Here is a 19,391-nt window from a genome sequence, read left to right on the forward strand (position 1 = left end):
TGGCCAGAGGCATACTTATGTTTTAGAGAATGAAGTGCATCCTGTAAAATTGTTCATAATAATACTTTGCCACAAGTACCACAACTATAGCCGCGCAACTGTGTATTAACTGTTGAACTGAAATCCTTACCAACAAAGCTGCAACAACCGGGGCATGCACTATATAAAGTAGGTGAGTTTCAACACTTATCCAGCAACTGCAAGAAATAGAAATGGAAATATGAAAGACATATACAATTACATTTATATCTGAAAAGGTGATGGAAGTGAAAGTGGCTTAATGCTTCGGTAAAGTTCCATTGAAGTGATTTTGTGTCAGGGCAGTAGAGATTCAAAACGGAAATATCTGTTCTATTATGTACAGTGCTCTCGCTCACCAATTCATCGGCAATTTTTATTTTTAAACAGGCTGAAGCCAGGTTTAATATTTGAATCTTCAAACTGATGGGTTAACTTTGTCTTAGTTTGCCTTTACCAGAAAGGTAAGGGATCAAGTCCTCATTCAGGACTTGCACACCTCAGTGTAACTTTCAGTTTTGACAGGCTTGTAAAACAGATTATTTCTGACTGGCCACTTGCTTTAGACCCTTCCTCCCTTTCTATTTTTGTCCCTTTTTTTTCTCCCTTTCTTTCATTCTTCAGTATTGTTTTTGCCCCTCTACCACCAAAAGGAGAGTCCATCTTCATGTCAGGCAATGCAGAGCAGGAAGGTTAGTCTGTAAGGAAAAAGTTACATTCTTAATAAAACGTAATAAGGATAAAGGGGGGAAAATAAAGTTTCAATCCTAGAAAACTATAAATCAAGTCAAAATGGTGAAAATATATCTGCTGTACTTTCACCAGAAGGCCAAATATGCAGCTTTAAGACAAGTTCCACTGAGGAGATTGAACTTCACTCCAGCTTCTAATTGTGCTCTGCAGTGATTCATACAGCACTGCAGCTTGTGAGGCATTAAGGTCATGTTTGCAAAAACCTGTGATAACAAGGATCCTCAATACATGTGGCACAGAAAACCTGGAACAAGCATAAACCTACTGCAGTGACTTTGTGACCAGTGGGAGGGCAATCTTAGCACCTAAACAAGAATGAAAGTATGACAAATTACTGAACAACATCAACAATCTACAATTCAATGCCACAGTTGTAACAACTCTCTTCCTCATATAATAATGTGTCTATGATTGTGTATGAAACATAATGACTATAATGAATAGACTTGTTATGACAGTCTTGTGGTTTGTTGGTTCTTAGGAATGTTCCTGTCACTTTCTTGAGTCAGGAAGCAGCAGTTAGGGGCGTAATTCTTAAATTAATACCAGTAATAATTGGCTAGGGAGGAATGGCAATTGGATCTATAGTTTTATGGTTAAGCATACAAGCTGAACTTATTTAATGAGCTGAATATGTGAGTAAATCAATATTGCCTAAAAAAATTATAAAGATATCAGCCTACAAATTTCTGGACTTCCCAGAGCATAGTTGGTTAACGTAGGAAGTGCGTAATGTAATTAGGGATGGAGTTGAAACACAGAATGCTAGGAACATACAGCAGGTCAGGCAGCATCTGTGGGAAGAGAAACAGTTAATGTTTCAGGTCATCTAGGTTTCTGCTTCATTGATAAATCTCAGGAAAACTGCATTCCAAGACCCTGTCACTTTTTCTTCCTGCCTTTTATTCACCACAACAGAACACTGCATGTTTTATGGGGCATTCCAAAGCTTCCACAGGAAACTTGCTTGAAATGCCCCATTAAGCCCAGAAAGACCAGCTGCTGAGAGAAATTGGGACCTGAAGATCCGATTGCAGATTGTGAATTAGTGTTAGAGGGATTAATTCCCGTTCTGGAATGATTGCTTCGTTCAATGAAAGCAAAACAATATATAATTTTACCATCTTTAGCCAGGCCTGCAACCTGGACTTCACTGTGAATTTCACCACCACGCTTTCCTGGGATAATGGTAATAGGTGGAAGCAATGGGCTGAGAAATGTCAGGCGATGCATTTTGGCAGGACTAATAAAGCTAGGATGTGCACAATGAACAGTGAAGTACGAAGGAACAGAAGGACTTTGGTTTACATGTCCAAGGATTCCTGAAGGCAGCAGCACAGGTAAATAAGGTGAAAGCATATAAGATATTTGTCTTCATTAGCTAGCGGATAGAATATAAGAGCAGAGCGTTCATAATACAATTATATGAAACATTAGTTAGGCCACAGCTGGAACACTGTGTGTAGTTCTGATCTCCACATTATAAAAGGATATGATAACAATGAAGAGAGTGCAATCTTCCATATTATTTTCAGATCTCCTAACATAGAAGGCCAATTCTGTCCATCTAGTCCATGCTGGCTCACAGAACAATCCCATTCACCCACTATATTTTTTCCTGTAACGCATTCTCCCTACATCCCTATCACTGACGAAGGGTCTCCCACCTGAAACATTGACTCCCTTTTTCTTCCCCGAACATTTCTGGCATTTTTTGGTTTTATTTTATATTCCAACACTATCCCCAGATTATACCTCTTTCCTCTACACTTGGTGCAATTTAGAGTGGCCAATTTTTTAATCTATCAACTGGGAGGAACTGAAGGAAACCCATGTGGTCATGATTCATTGCACACAGACAGTACCGGAGATCAGGATTGAACCTGGATCGCTGATGCTGCGAAGCAGCAGCTCTACTAGCTGTGCCAATATGCTGCAGAGATTCACCAGGATGTTGCCTGAGATGGAACATTTCAGCTATGAGGAAAGACTGGATAGTCTGAGTTTGTTTTCTTTGGGGCAGAGACCTGATTGAGGTATACAAAATTATGAGGAGCATGAACAGGTTGATTTGAGAAAGAATTTTTCACGCAGATAGTTGTTGGAGTGTGGAACGAAGAATGAGATGCAGTTGGAATTTGGAATGAGGGGGAGGTTGAGGCAGGTACTCTCACAATATTTAAGAATTATTTAGATGAGCACTTGAAAAGCCAAAGCATAGAAAGTGATGGGCCAGGTGTTGGAAAATTAATTGCTACAAAAAAATTTCTGCATTAATGTATCTCTAAGCTATGGTAATTCAGTTTTTATGAAACATTGTGAATGAAGTGCACAAAGGGTTATGACCAACAATTTTACATTCTAGAAATATCTTACCAGTACTTATTGCACCAGATAAGAAATTAGGTTAGCTCCCTAATGAGTGCTGTATTATAATTGAAGTGCTCTGACAGTATAGCCCTCTATATATCATGCATGGATAAACAAACTCTGGGTTAAACTAATCACTAATTAATGTTTATTCACTCTCTAATGATCATTCACATATTTTTTCAATGACAGGAACTGCTGCCTTAACACTCCCTTAGCTTGCAAAATATTAAGTTTTAATAATATGTCACAGTGCTCACTTCAACTTCTAACTCAGTGCCTCATTGGAATTCAAAACAGATCCATATTTTAATAAGTATATTTTATTATTGACGTTACACCAGTAGTAGGGTGTGCTCCCCACTTATGTTCTGCATTCATTAGGTCAGGGGAGATCACAGAGCTTAATTAAATGAAACAGTACACTTGGGCCACAGAAGCAACCATAATGAGCACCAGTGCTTCTCTGTGCCCTGCACTTAACTGTATCATTGTGAGTTCATTTTTTTTTAAACAAAATATATTTAACTTTTTGTATGTTAATACTAACAATTACAATTCCAGTACTGCACTGTAAACTGTAACCATGACAAGTGATACAAAGATCAGAATAATGGAAGGCCTGTTCTACCAATAGAAATGCAATGGAGCAGATCTCTATATCTGCCCATTTAATCTCTCCTTGAGACTTTTCCAAATGTAAGGAATAAATCTCTGTGAATGCTGAGGGCCTGCATCTGCTTTACTAATAGTGCATCTGATCTTACAATACCCATGAAACTGAAGCACCGCTGTGCCATTCTATCACAGAGTGGCGCTGGTCTGGAATTAAAACATCCATCCACTCCCTTGTTGGTCTGCTGAGAATTAAATCCCTCTTAGATGGCTTGCCATATAACATAGGAATATTTCATGTAGCACTTACAATATAAATAGATCAAAGAGATCAAAATTGCTCAGCTACTCCAACAGATTCTCACTATAAATCTAAAGATAAGAAATAGGAGCTGCAGTAGGTCTCTTGACCCTATTCTGCCACTCAATAAGATAGCTGATCTTGTGCCTCAAATCCACATTCCTATCCAGTCCATGTATACTCTGACGCTCTTGGTGTCAAAACATCCATCAACCTCAAAACTTAATATATTCATGGACCTCTAAGGTGGAAAATTCTAAAGATTAACAACCTCCTGTATCAAGAAATTTATATTCCTTTCTATCCTTAATAGCCAACCCCTATTTTGAGACTAATTTGAGACTATCCATTTAGAGGAATCTGGCACTCAGCATGTACCTTGCCAATCCTCTTCAGTGCATATCTCAGTAAAATCACCTCCCTTTCTTCCAAACTCCAGTTATTATAGAGCAATTTTACTCAACGTCTTTTCATACAATCCCCTCAACCTTGAAAACAATCTTGTGAATCTACAATGCAGTGACTCTGACACAGGTATATCATTATCACTACCAAAAATGCACACAAAACTCCAAGTGAAGTCTCATCAAAGCCCCGTGCAATTTCAGTAAGACTTATTTCTGTATACCGCCCCTCTTTCATTATAAACTAGTACTATAGTACTTCTAATTGCCAGCTGCATCTATATACTTTTAAGCCTCAGGAACCAGCACAACAAGATGCCCTTGATCAGTTTCTGGCAGCACAGCCCATAACAAGTTCCTCACAATTATGTTCAAAACTAACTTATCTTACTCTATCAGAAAATCCTTCCATTTCATTCCCCTTCATGCATTTACTCAATGGCTTTAAATGTATCTGTGATGCTTGTATCAACTGCTTCTTGTGAAAAGAGAAACATTTTTCTGAATTCCTCACTGAGTATATTACAATTAAAATACATTGTGCTGTCTGGAGGCATCACACCAAAGGCATTTTGTGCTGACAGAACCCTATAAGCAGAATGCTGTATGTGTTATTGCTGGTAGTAAATCTCCCATAAAATGTATGTTACATTACACTTTGCTATACATTAGAGCAGTATAATATCTGAAGCAAATTTAACAATGGGTCTTTCAGTATTTAGGTATGCAGCTGAAGTTCTTTTTCTGTGCAAATACTTTGGTGGACACTGTAATGCACATAACATAGTAGATGACAGCCTGAGTAGTTTATAAGATGTATAAAGTGTTGGAGATTGCTGAACCCTGCTGAACTGCATTCATCTTTGGGCTTGATCCATTCAAAGCCACAGTAGCAGTTCTACTGGATTTCAAATGTTGGCATGTATTCAAAGAAAACAATAGCAATAATATTTTTTAATGTTATTCAGCAGTTTTAGGAAAGAATCATTTCTCTTTTTCATCTACTTATGATTGATTTTATAATTCAATGAAAGCACTTTGTCCACAAAATGAATACAGGAGGAACTGACTCATGGCTGGACACATAGTGAAATATATAATAGTTACAACAACAAAGAGGTTTTCAACTAGAAAATCCCGTGAGACATGAATGGAAACATTTTCCTGAAGCTGAGTATAAGTAATTGTCTTATACTCAAGAGGGCAACCTAAAAGAAACAATTCAGCGTAAAGAATTAAATAATGTCCAAAGTACTGCTATTGGCATCTAATCTACCATATGGAAGACTGCCCAGGTCTGATTCACTCAGAGAAAAAAACATAATAAATGCTGTGCTGTCTATGAAGTTGCTTCCTGTCATCAGCAAAGTGAGGGAAGGGGTAACAGACTTAAGTGGAGTTTACCAATGGCATGTTCTCTGTTTGGGTTCCTCCAGAACCATTCAGTTCCAGACCTCAGAACCACCTTGATCCAAACATGGACACAAGAATGAAATATCAGATAATTTGAGAGATACTTTCAAATGTTGCTAGTATGGTATTGACAAAGTGATCTGCCAACATTTGTTGAGTGCTATTTTAATCCCAGATTAGCTGAGTGGTTGAGAATATAAAGGAGTGTTAATACAGGGGTGCTCTGTGCAGGTTTTCAGTCCATAGGAATAGACAAGTCACTGGAAAACACTGTGTTATCAAATGATTTCCACCATCTCTGGTTGCAAGGCATTGTGCTTGGTCTCTTTTTCCTTATTTCTTGACGTTATCCAATTCTTACTCATCAGCTGATACGTAATCCTCTCTGCATGGCTATGATGAAATATTTTACCCAATCTGCTGGGAATGCAGCATCTGCTGCTAAATTCACATTCGCAAACATTCTGCCCCACTGTCACTGGATTCTCACTCACTACCATTTTAATAGTGCAGTTTACTTTTGGCTGAAATGCCCACAGGAAACAGTAAAGTGATAGAAGTAGTTATGAAAACATCCAAATTAGAGTCCTATGATGGTATTTGGACTTCAATTCATTCTGAAAAGTCAGAAGTTCTGCCTTGTGGTCAACCTGCTATGTAACCCCTCACCTGATTGATTAATGGGACAGGCGCTCATTTCATTGGGAGCTGAACACTTCTGTTTTTAGAGTTTCTGAGACTTCTTTGAGCTTGGCTTCCACATGCTGCACTGATTCACGGTGAATAGGGTGGTGACATCACTAGCCACCCCTTTGAAGGAATTGCGACTGTCTTGGGGATCGCTGGTCCTGCCCCCAATTTTACAGAAATTTGGCAACTCAGCTCAACCAATTTTCCTTTCAGATACTTGACACCTGCACCATACAGGACTGATGGTGGCCTATCATTTTCAGTTACAGTGAACTTGTTGGGGAACATCATCAGGAACAATTACCAAGTTCAACAGAATTTCCTCTTTCCCCTCTCTCCTACTCTTTCAATTCTTTGGTGTTTTTTCCCTATATTTTTGACTCTCTTCATCATTTCCTCTTTTTCCATGTCCGTTCCATTCTTTTCCTTATTCCTTATCCCTTTCTGCAATTTTCCATCCATTTTCTTCCCTCCTCTCTCTCTGTTCTCTCTTGTCTCTAATTTACAGACTCCTGCATTTAGGCACCTGAAAGAAATTGAATAGGAAGTAACAGAGCTTCTCAATCTTCTCTTAGATGTGAAAATTATCCATGAAAGCTGGTGGGTAGCCAGTGTAACCTGGAGTGAAGGATAAACTAGAGAAACATGGATTGGAAACTTATGTATAATATCAATGGTGGATAAATTACTAGAATTCATTATTAAAGATCACACTAGTGAACATTTATAATCCTAAATGCGAAGCCTAATCAACTACCAATTATATTTTATAAATCACAATATCATTGATGATATTAAGTAAGGAATCTTGGAATACAATTTGGAGGACTACAAGCGATTTCAGGAGGACAACAGTTGGGGAATCTGAGGTCTAATTAATGAAGATAGAATCAGTTAGTGAAATTTAGAAGTAAAAATATCAAGCCAAGGAAGAATAATTGACAGAAGTGGTTCCATCCCCATCACCAGCAGCACAATTCAAGATCAGTTGCTCAGTTTTACAGCACCTGCCAGAAAGCAAATTTACATTTCAAATTTGCAGCTTTGCATGAAATGAAAATTTACGGTAAGGCTTTGGGTATTTGTGAATTTATTAGCATCTATTGGCATGTTCAAGATATGAGAGAGCAAATAGAAGAAAGGAGTTAACAGCGAAAAACTTACTTGTCATTAAAGTATTTTGCTCTGGCCACTGAATGAATAGCAGCTGGTATTAATGGAAATCCTGAAAGAGAGGTTTCTAGATGTTAGAGAATGCACTCACTGAACTTCAGAAGGTTTAACTTCATAAAGATCTTCAAGTGATAAATCATGCCACAACCTCCCCACCCCCACTCTACCAATGCACATAGGAAAATCAGGGGATTATTCATTGCCAATCTGTGAGTATATGCAAAATACAGGCTATAAGTCTGTATTTATGATACTTCTCAGATTATAACAACTACCAATTACTAAAGCACTGAGTACAACGCCACACTGTGAGACATTTTAACACACTAAATGCAATGATGATTTATTATGAAGAGCAGGATATACATAAATAGAGAAGGGAATATTTGATCCATGTTCTGTTTAGGAAGACTTTCAATAATGGGCAGCAGGTATACAGACTAAATTTAAAATTTTTAAATATTAATAATTATTGTTTTTCTTTTCCAAGTATCTTAGCTTGTTTTACATTATCTGTGACCTGTTTTATTTTCTACTCTTTCATCTAATTTTGCTCTCTGGAGGATTTTCTTTTACTAATTTCTGATCACTGTTGTTTTGCACATTCTTGTTATCAGTCCTAAATCCTTCACCAATTTCCAATATACTTCAGAGACTTTGTTCCCTTGATACCATTAATGGCTGAACATATTACAGGTTGTGATAGTCAGCTTTTTAGAATATAGGGGATTTGACAATTATGGAAACAGTCTAGAAAGTGGATTTAAGGCTAAGATTAGATCAGCCATGATCATATTAAAGACCAGAACAAGCTCGAGGGGTATTTGGCCTCCTCCTGCTCCTATTTCTTACTTTGTTTTGTTCCTATATAAAAACAACACAATCGTCTGAATCAAAATAAAAGAAAATGCAGATGCTGGAAATCTAAAATAAAAACATAAAATGTTGGAAGTACTCAGAAGGTCAGGCTGCATGTGTGGGAAGGGAAATAGGACTAAAGTGTCAGCTCAAATCCTCTAAAATGACTGTTGGCCATCATTTGGGGCTCTGAGTATAAAAATTAGTAAGTCATGTTGTAGCTGTATAAAACTTTGATTAGGCCATATTTGGAATTTTATGTGCAGTTCTGGTCATCCCATTACAGGAAGGATGTGGAGGCTTTGAAGGGGGTGCAGAAGAGGTTTACCAACATGCTGCCTGCTTTAGAGACTACCCTGACCAACAGACCACAATCAGTAAGGACAGGCAGCAACACTTCCACTATGATTATTCTCCACACTGGTGCTCCACAAGGCTGTGTTCTCATCCCAGTACTTTATTCCCTATACACTCATGACTACATGGCCAGATTCTGCTCTAACTACATCTACAAGTTTGCAGATGACACCACCGTAGTGGGCCAAATCTCAAATAACGATGAGTTGGAGTATAGGTGGCATGACAACAACCTTGCCCTCAATCTCAGCAAAACAAAAGAGTTGGTCATTGACTACAGGAAGGGGGGGGGTGGTGCATGCTCCTGTTTACATCAATGGCCCTGAGGTCGAGAGGGTTGAGAGCTTCAAGTTCCTAGGAGTGAACATCACCAATAGCCTGTCCTGGTCAAATCACGTAGATGCCATGGCCAAGAAAGCTCACCAGCACCTCTACTTCTGCAGGAGGCTCAAGGAATTTGGCATGTCCTCTTTGACCCTCACCAATTTTTATAGATGCACCATAGAAAGCATCCTATCTGGATGCGTCACTGTTTGGTATGGCATCTGCTCTGCTCAAGACTGCAAGAAACTGCAGAGAGTTGTGGACACAGCTCATCATGGAAACCAGCCTCCCCCCCATGAACTCTGTCTACACTTCTTGATGCCTTGGTAAAGTAGCCAACATAATCAAAGATCCCACCCACCTGAGACATTCTGTCTTCTCTGCTCTCCACCCATCCCCCCCACCCCACTGGGCAGAAGATACAAAAGCCTAAAAGCATATACCAACAGGCTGAAGGACAGCTTCTATCCCACTGTTATGACTGTTGAATGGTCCCCTTGAACAATAAGATGGACTCTTGACCTCATAATCTACCTCATCATGGCCTTGCACCTTATTGTTTGCCTGCACTCTACTGTCTCTGTAACTGTAACACTTGATTCTGCATTCTGTTATTGTTTTCCTTTCTACTACCTCAATGCACTGATTTGATGAAATCATCTGTATGGATGGCATGCAAAACAAAGTTCTTCACTGTACCTTGGTACATGTGACAATAATAAACCAACTTACCAATTTACCGATTAACCATAGGGAGAGATTGGACAAACTTGGATTGTTTTTTCTGGAGCATCAGTAGCTGAGGTGAGAGCTGATAGAAGTTTATAAAATCATGAGAGGCATAGATAGGGTAGATAGAGTCTTTTTTCCTGGGTAGAAATGTCAAATACTAGAGTACTTAGCTTTAATGTGAGAAGGGGGATGATTAAAGGAGATATGTGGGGCAGGTTCTTTTACACAGAGAGAGATAGGTGCCTGGAATGCCATGGGTAGTGGTGGAAGCAGACACGATAGTGACATTTAAGAGGCATTTAGACGGGCACATACACATGCAGAGAATGGAGGGATATGGATCAGGTGCAGGCAGAAGGGATTACTTTAATTTGGGCCTGTTCCTGTGCTAAACTGTGCTATGTTCTATGCTGTGTCTAGGGTTTCCATATAAATGTGGAAATTCCACTCGAATAGCTTTCTTTCAAATTACATTTTGCACATTAGACCAAATATTTTAGAGCCTTTTAATAGCTGAATTAAGAACTGAAAAGTAAAAAGGGAACAACAAATGGGCTGAAATGTGTCAAATCTGTGAGAGAAAGGAAAAAAAGAAAAACTTAAAAAAGGGTTAAGGAAGAAAACAAAAGGCAAAACTGAAAAGTTAAAGGGGAAGAGACTAGTTAAGGTTCATCACTTGGTGAGACTGGGAAAATATTAATAGGCAATACAAAATGACAGAAACTTTAACAAATATTTTGTATCTGACTTCACAGTAGAAAGCACTAAAAGCATTTCAATAACAGTAGAAAACCTGGCAGCAAAAGGAAGAAGGGAACTTAAAACATCACTAACACAAGGGAAACTAATGGGATTGAAGGCTGACGAGTCCCCTGGGCCTGCTGGCCTGCATCCTAAGGTCTTAAAAGAAGTGCCTGCAGAAATGACAGATAAATTGGTTGTAATCTTCTAAAACTGTGGAAAGGTCCTGCCAGATTGTAATAACCTTGTTCAAGAGAGGAAAGAGACAGAAAACAGTAAAGCAGATAGCTTGACAGTTTTTGTAGGATTCTTTCAAATTTATTAATTCATGGATTGTGGACATCACTGTCAATGCTTTCTTTTATTGTCCATCCCTCACTGTATCAAAACAAAGGTAGTTAACAGTCAATGGAATTGGTGAGTCTGGAGACACATATGGACTAGACTGTTTAAGGTCGGCAGGTTTCTTTCTCTCAAGGGTATTAGTTAACAATGTGTGTTTTCACAACAAACTGGTGATTTCATGGTTACCATTACTAACTTTGAAAAAAAGTTTTATTTCATTCCAAGATTTTAAGTTCCCCAGCTGCCATATTGCAATTCAAACTCTTGATTCTTTATCAATAGTGCAGGACTCTGTCTGCAAACTCAGTAAGTTAACATTTTGTCACTGTACTCCATTATAAGAGTGTTGGATTTTAATATTAAGAAAAAAGCAGCAGGACATTTACAAAATCATAACACAACCAAGCAAAGTCAGCATGGTTTTATGAAAGGGAAAATCATATTTGATCAATTTATAACAGCTTTTTATCCAGGGTGGATAAAGAGGAACTAATAGATATTAATTTCTCTTTAGAAAAGGATAGAAATCTGCTGGAAAGGGCTTGATAGCAATAATTTATGATCTGATTATGAAAATACATCTAGAGACACTTGATAAAATTAAGAATGAATGGGAAAGAGAACTTCAGATACTTCTACCTATAGAGACATGGAAGAAAATTCTCCAATGAGTTAATACATCTTCAATGTGTGCTAGATATTCTTTGATACAGTTTAAGGTGGTTCACAGGACCCATATGTCTAAAGATAAGTTAGCCCGTTTTTATCACCATATAAATCCTATATGTGACAGATGTAATTCGGAGGTGGCTTCCCTGACACATATGTTTTGGTCCTGCCCTCTTTTGGAAAAATATTGGAAAGACATTTTTAATATTATTTCAATTGTATTGAATATTGATTTACAACCTCATCCTATCACTGCAATTTTTGGGTTACCAGTGATGGATTCCGGCCATCTATCCGCTTCAGCTTGTCATATGATTGCATTTGTTACATTAATGGCCAAGAAATCCACTCTATTTAAATGGAAGGATCCTGTACCTCCTACCACATTTCAATGGTTTTCTCAAACTATAACATGTTTAAACTTAGAAAAAATTAGGAGTGGTACTGTTGATCCTTTGCTTAAATCTGAGGAAATTTGGAGTCTATTTATTCAGTATTTCCATATGATGTAAGCAGACCTTTTTCGAATCCCTTTCAATAACCTTTCATTTGAATATAGAGGAGCGGAGCTAATGACATAATAATGTCTTTTTTAACCGATGAAATAACAGTCCAGCTTTTTTTTGAAGTTTTTGGTTTGCTTTTGTTTATTTTTTTTTAATTTTGGGGTTCTCTTTTCATATAATCAAATTTCTTTTCAAATTCTTTTGTATCATATTCACTTAGTAAGAGATTGGGAGGTTCAGATTATATATTTTACTCCCTGTGTTTGTATATGTCAACTGTTATTATTGTAATCCCGATCTCTTCGCACCATGTGTATAATCATTATTGCTACGTGTATTAATTTGAAATTTAATAAAAAGATTGAAAAAGAAAAGAAAGAAATCTGCTGGAGTTTTTTGAAGAGATAACCAAGAAGATTGACAAGGGCAAGGCAGTGGATGTAGTCAGTATGGACTTTAGCAAGGCCTTTGACAAAGTCCAGCATGGAAGACTAGTCTGGAAGGTTGGACCACATGGGATCCAGGGAGAGCTAGCTAAATGGATAAATAATTGGCTTGAGTAAGAAGCAGAGGGTGATGGTGGAAGGTTGTTTTTTGAACTAGAGGCCTGTGATTCTAATGGTGTGCCACAGGGATCGGTGCTGGGCCCATTGTTGTTCATCATTTATATCAATGATTTGGATGAGAATGTATAAGGCATTGATAGTAAATTTGCAGATGATACTAAAATAGGTAGATAGTAAAGAAGGTTATCAAAAATTACAATAACATAATAGTCTTGCAGCTTTTTTAATTTTTAAAATAAGAACAGTTCCTTGAAAACTTTTCCTTTCAGCATTTTTCTCTTAAAGTGACCAAATTCCTCTTTGTCTCAAGTGATACATACCCCAGCCCAGGAGATAATACCAGTGCAGATGTTGTTCTTCAGCAAATACTGCCACCACAATGAGTGTGTGCAGGTAAATCCCTTCACAAAGCATCCAAAAGTAATTGCAGCCCAGCATGTACAGGAGGAGGAAGTTCAGCACTTTACATCCCACCTGTGGAGAAATTTATACCTTGTCTTTAACTTCACTCCATTCAAATACAATGGCTTTTTTCCAATTACTTCCTTGAGTAAGATTAAGAAGGGCTAATTAGTTACAGTTATCTGAAAAAAACGGAAACTATTCTTTTTTGATATAAATTAAGAATGTTTTTAAAGGGCAAGTATTTTATGGACATATAATTATTTTAAATCCATAAAGAAAAGTTAATGCACAATTAAGTTCGAAATCCAAAAGCAAAAGCTTACTTGTGTTACTAATTATTTTTATACAGGATACATATGTTCTTATATCTTCACACTATAATGGGGCAGCACAATGGCACAGCTAGGTTCAATCCCGACCTCTGATATGCTGCCAGTTTGGAGTTTGCACGTTCTACCTGTGACTGCGTGGGTTTCCTCCGGGTGCTCCAGTTTCCTCCCACTTCCCAAAGATGTGCAGGTTGGCCACCATAAATTACCGCTAGCGTATAAGTGAGTGTAGAACCTGATTGTGTTGATGGGAATGGGGGAGGAGGATAAAATGGATTGGTGCCGATGAGTCATAGAGTCATAAAGATGTATAGCATAGAAAGAGGCCCTACAGCCCACCATATCTATGCCAACCATCATGACTATCTGTACTAATCCCACTTGCCTGCATTAATTCCATACCATTCTATGCTTTGATGGTCCACGTGGACTCGGGAGGCTGAAGGGCCTGTTTTTGTACTGTACAACTCTAAGGCTCTAGACTGATGCACTTAAGGATGTCGGTTGATAGCACTGAATCTTGTATGCAAACTGGTGCATGTATGCAAACCATTGCAAGAGCTCACCAATATATTCACATCTGCTAAATATGATGTGATTTATTGCTTGCCAACTTGTATTGTGGACTCACTGAAAAAAGAAGCTTAAATGAAACGTCAGAAAAAATATTGATGGTGGAACAAATCAAAGACAGCACTAAAGTATCCTGTTTTTCATGAAAAAGCTCCGAACAGATAACGGCTCAAACAATGTGGAACAGATGGTGGTGACATTACTCATGTTACATAACGGGAGCCAGGTTTTAAGGTGTAAATTAAAAGTGCCCATATATGTCCATTCTAACTGCAAGCTCATCTCCACTTGGCACTCAATTGATCTGGAAGTCAAAGCTGCTTCTGATGCAAGTGCCACGCAACCTTTGCATTGCTCGCCCATTTACATGATGGGGCTATGTAACCAGTGTTGTTTGTGCTATTCAGTGGCTACTCACCTCAATTTTTGACCAATATTATGAGGACTTTGACGCTGTACCACATAAATTTCAGTGGTCAGGGTTAATGAGTGCATCTTCAGAAGCTAAATCCCACCATCTGCACTTCCTGCTCCAACACAACTTAATGTACCCCGCTACATCACTCACAACAATCTCTATCAGTCAGGGCTCATACTATCTTTCCTGTGTTACAATATACCCCCATATAGATACACTAATGCATACCTCACACCCACGTTTCACAGCTTGCATATGCTACAGCTACTCAACCATAGGAGGCACCTCACCGAAACAGATGATAAACATGACTCCTCCTTTCCTGTAGGGCTAATTGGTACATAAACAGATGCAGTGGTAGAGAACTGGTGAGAATCAATTGTGACAGAATCAACTGACCCACAAGGAGAACGTAGTTATTGCCAACACTGAAGAGCCCACTACTGAGCCTATGATCAGTGGTGGGGCAAAAATCACGGACAATAATGGTATTTCACACTGAATCCACTGCCTCACATCTCATTTTTGACTCATTCCACTATATCTTCTGATCTCACGCAGTTGGTGCAAGGATGTGCCTCTTACCACAGCCCCTGTGTCATTCTTCTTCCAGATATCTAGGAGCTGGTGGTCCAGCAGGAAGATATACTGTCACTCAATGTGACATCAGAAGCCACCAGTTTTGACAGCCCCGCATAAAATGTAGATGTTAGCTTTAAGATGGGATCTGTAAGTAGTGAACCACAAGGAATGGGTGGATCAAAAACCCAGGGCAAGAGGAAAAGTGTAGCCCAGCTGTCAACTCCCTAGAGGACATGATCACACACAAGTTCTGTTACAGAGTACTTTGGTGAGGACTTTGATGGTTTGACCCAAAGAAGAAGGCTAATGGACAGGCACAATATCTGAACACTTAAAGACCTGCCTGACAGCATATATGAAATGTCAAGGATTCCAGCTCCAATATTACACATCACCTTATGTTCAGTCTAACGTTCATTCTTTCCAGCATGTAAACAGTGGCCAACATTGATTCAACTCATCACGCACATCTGATGGCCAAAGTCATAGTTTCTATAGTAGTGCAAATGGAAGCCGTTCATTATGCAGTGAAGAGGGGATTGCAGGCCAATATCTGCCCACAAAAAATATTGAATAAGTTTCAACCGCTGATTAAGCTTAGCTGGCTATCAAAAACCATAAATATTTCGGACATTCGAAATTAAAATCTTTTCAAAGTATTGAAAAAGCATACACAGGATCATCCGCGATGCTGAGAGCAATATAGATGAGACTTTTACAATGTGCTGGTTCCAGATAAGTGGGTGACCAGCAAGAAAAGTAAGGGGAGTAAGCAGTCAGTGCAGGGTTCCCCAGTAGCCATTCCCCTCACTAACAGGTATACCACTTTGGATGCTGTTGGGGGTGGGGGGGGGGGTGCGATATGATCTTTCAGGGCTAGCAGCAGCAGTCAGGTCTCTGGCACTGTGACCTGCTCTGAGGCTCAGAGGGAAAGGGTGCAGTCAGCCAGGGCGATAGTGATAGGACACTCGCTAGTGAGGGGAGCAGACAGGAGATTCTGTGGCTGCAGAAGAGACACCAGGATGGTGTGTTGCCTTGACCCAAGTGCCAGGGTCAAGGACATCTCTGAGCAGGTGCAGAACATTCTTGAGGGGGAGGGTGAACAGCCAGAGTCATAATTTGTACATGGGTACAAATGACATGGGTAGAACAAGGGATGAGCTCCTGCAGAATGAGTATAGGGAGTTAAGTAAGAAGTTAAGAAGCAGGACCTTGAGGGTAGTGATCTCTGGATTACTCCCAGTGCCACGTGCTAGCGAGGTCAGAAATAGAAGGACAGGTCAAATGAATCTATGGCTGAGGAGCTGGTGCAGGGGGCAATGATTCAGGTTCCTGGACCATTAGGACCTCTTTCGGGGTAGAGGTGACCTGTACTAGAGGGACGGGTTACACTTGAACCAGAGAGGGACCAATATCCTTGCAGGGGAGCTTGCTAGTGCTACAGTGGAGGGTTTAAATTAGATTGGCGGGGGGGGGGGGGCGGTGGACCTCTGAGCAGAAGCAAGTCTTGAGATAAAGCAGTAGCCAGTGACAGCAAGTTTATTAATCAGGATAGCCAGGGGCACAGTAAAGGCAGGGAAAGGAAAACCCAGTTTATTTCAATGCACGAGGATTAACAGGTAAAGCAGATGAACTCAGAGTGTGGATTGGCTCTGAGGACTGGGATGTTATGGCCATAACAGAAACATGGCTGAGAGAAGGGCAGGACTGGCAGCTCAATGTTCCAGGTTACAGATGCTACAGGCGTGATAGAGGTACAGGTAAGCGATGAGGGGGTGTTGGCTTCTTGATGAGGGAACTTAGAAATGACATTCTTTGGGGATTGTCCAGTGAGGCCACATGGGCAGGACTTAGAAACAAGAAGGTGAGAGTCACACTAGTGAGGCTGTATTATAGACCCCCCAGTAGTCAGTGGGAACCTGAGGAGCAGGCGTGTAGAGAAATTGCCCATAATTGTAAGAATAACAGGGTTATATTAGTGGGAGATTTTAATTTCTCCAGTATTGGCTGGGCCACACAGACTGTTAAGGGTCTGGACAGGGTGGAATTTTTGAAATGTGTCCAGGAAAGTTTCCTGAGTCAATATACAGAGGGACCTACTTGGGAGGATGCAATGCTGGACCTCCTCTTGGGGAACGAGGCAGGGCAAGTAACTGAGGTGGTAGTCAGGGAGCACTTTGCTTCTAGTGACCATAATTTTATTGGTTTTAAGATAGTGATGGAAAAGGATAGGACAGGTCCACAGGTTAGGGTCCTAAACTGGAGCAGGGTTAATTATGGGGGAATTCAGCAGGATCTAGCAGAGGTCGACTGGGTGAGTCTGTTTGAAGGGAAAGGAATGGATGGCAAGTGGGAGGCTTTGAAGAGTGAGATATCAAGAGTCCAGGGGAAGCATGTTCCTGTTAGGGTGAAGGGTAAACCTGGGCTCTGGTCAAGAAAAAGAAAGAAGCATACATTGGGTTTAGGAGGTTGGGGATGATTGAATCCCTTGATGACTATAAAAAGATTAAGGATACTCTTAAGAGGGAAATCAGGAGGCAAAGAGAGGTTATGAGATGGATCTGACAGGTAAGGTTAAGGAAAATCCCAAGGGGTCCTATAGATATATTAAGAGTAGAGATCAGCAAGGTCTCCTCAAGGTTCCTCAAGAGATAAGGAAAACAAGTGGAGATGTTTTGGAGAAAATTCATATTACCAGGGAGAAGGTATTTGCAGCCTTACAGTGCATTAAGGTGAATAAATCCCCAGAGCCTGACCGAGTACGTACCCAGACTTTGTGGGAGGCCAGAGGAGAAACTGTGGAGGCCCTTGTGGAGATATTTGCTTCATCGTTAACCACTGGTGAAGTTCCCAAAGACTGGAAGGTGGCTAATGTTGTTTTGTTATTTAAGAAGGGTAGCAAGGACAAGCCAACAAACTACGGGCCAGTCAGCCTGACATCAGTGGTGGAGAAGTTACTGGAGGGAATTCTGAGGGACAGGATCTACCAGCATTTGGATAGGAGAAGTCTGACAAAGAGTCAGCATGGCTTTGTGCGCGGGAAGTCGTGTTTGATGAATCTTTTAGAGTTCCTTGAAGAGGTAACTAAAAAAGTAACTGAGGGTAGGGCAGTGGATGTTGTCCATTTGGAACTTAGCAAGGCCTTCGACAATATGCCGCATGGCAGTCTGGCCTGGGAGGTTAGGTCCCATCAGATCCATGGAGAGCGGGTTAGTTGGATTCAAATTTGGCTCAGAGGTAGGAAGCAGGGGGTGGTCGTTGAAGGTTGTTTCTCAGAATGGAGACTGGTGACTAGTGGTGTGCCGCAGGAGTCGGTGTTGGGACTGTTGTTATTTGTTATTTTTATGAATAATTTGGATGTAAATGTAGAAGGCTTGATCAGCAAGATGGCAGGTCACATAAAATTAGGAGGTGTTGTTGATAGTGAAGAAGGTTCTCATAGATTACGGAGGGATATTGATCAGTTAGGGAAGTGGGCCGAGGAGTGGCAAATAGATTTCAATACACATAAGTGTGAGGTGATGCATTTTGGAAAGTCAAACCAGAGTAGACTTCTACTATGAATGGTAGGGCACTAGGGAGCATAATGGAACAGAGGGACCTAGGAGTACAAGTGCATAGTTCGTTGAAAGTGGTGTCACAGGTAGACAGGGTGGTGAAAGGACATTTAGTACGCTGGCCTTCATCAGTCAGGGCATTGAGATTAGGAGTTGGGACATTATGTTGCAGTTATACAAGTCATCGGTGAGTACTTGGAGTACTGTGTACAGTTTTGGTCACCCTGTTATAGGAAAGATGTGGTTGAACTGGAAAGAGTGCAGAAAAGATTTATGAGGACATTGCCAGGACTAGAGGGCCTGCGTTATAGGGAGAGGTTGGCCAGGCTAGATCTTTATTCCTTGGAGTGTAGGAGAAGGAGGGGCAAATTTATAGAAGTGTTTAAAATTACGAGAGGCATAGATAAGGTGGATGGTAACAGTCTTTTCCCCAGGGTAGGGCAGTCCAAAACTAGGGGGCATAGATCAGAATCAGAATCAAGTTTATTATCACTGGCTTATATGTCGTGAAACTTGTTGTTTTGCAGCAGCAGTGCCGTGCAAAGACATGAAATTACCATAAGTTACAAAATAAATAAATAGTGCGAAAGAAAAATGAATAATGAACTGGTGTTCATGGTTTCATAGACCATTCAGAAATCTGATGGCGGAGAGGAAGAAGCTGTTTCTAAATCATTGAGTGTGGGTCTTCA

At 40.0% G+C, this 19,391-nt stretch overlaps 1 protein-coding gene across 1 annotated transcript in view; it reads right to left on the bottom strand.

The window, feature by feature from the left end:
- Positions 1-19,391, bottom strand: part of calcr (calcitonin receptor) — a 103,101-nt gene that overhangs the window by 22,267 nt on the left and 61,443 nt on the right. The window contains exons 8-10 of the mRNA XM_052016926.1: positions 13,156-13,309; positions 7,729-7,789; positions 131-197 (exon numbers count right to left, since the gene is read on the bottom strand). Of these exons, the coding sequence (XP_051872886.1) occupies positions 131-197; positions 7,729-7,789; positions 13,156-13,309 (282 nt within the window). The remainder of the gene's footprint in view (positions 1-130; positions 198-7,728; positions 7,790-13,155; positions 13,310-19,391) is intronic.

This window comes from Pristis pectinata, chromosome 5 (assembly GCF_009764475.1).
Source record: "Pristis pectinata isolate sPriPec2 chromosome 5, sPriPec2.1.pri, whole genome shotgun sequence".
In the NCBI taxonomy this organism is placed as follows: Eukaryota; Metazoa; Chordata; class Chondrichthyes; order Rhinopristiformes; family Pristidae; genus Pristis; species Pristis pectinata.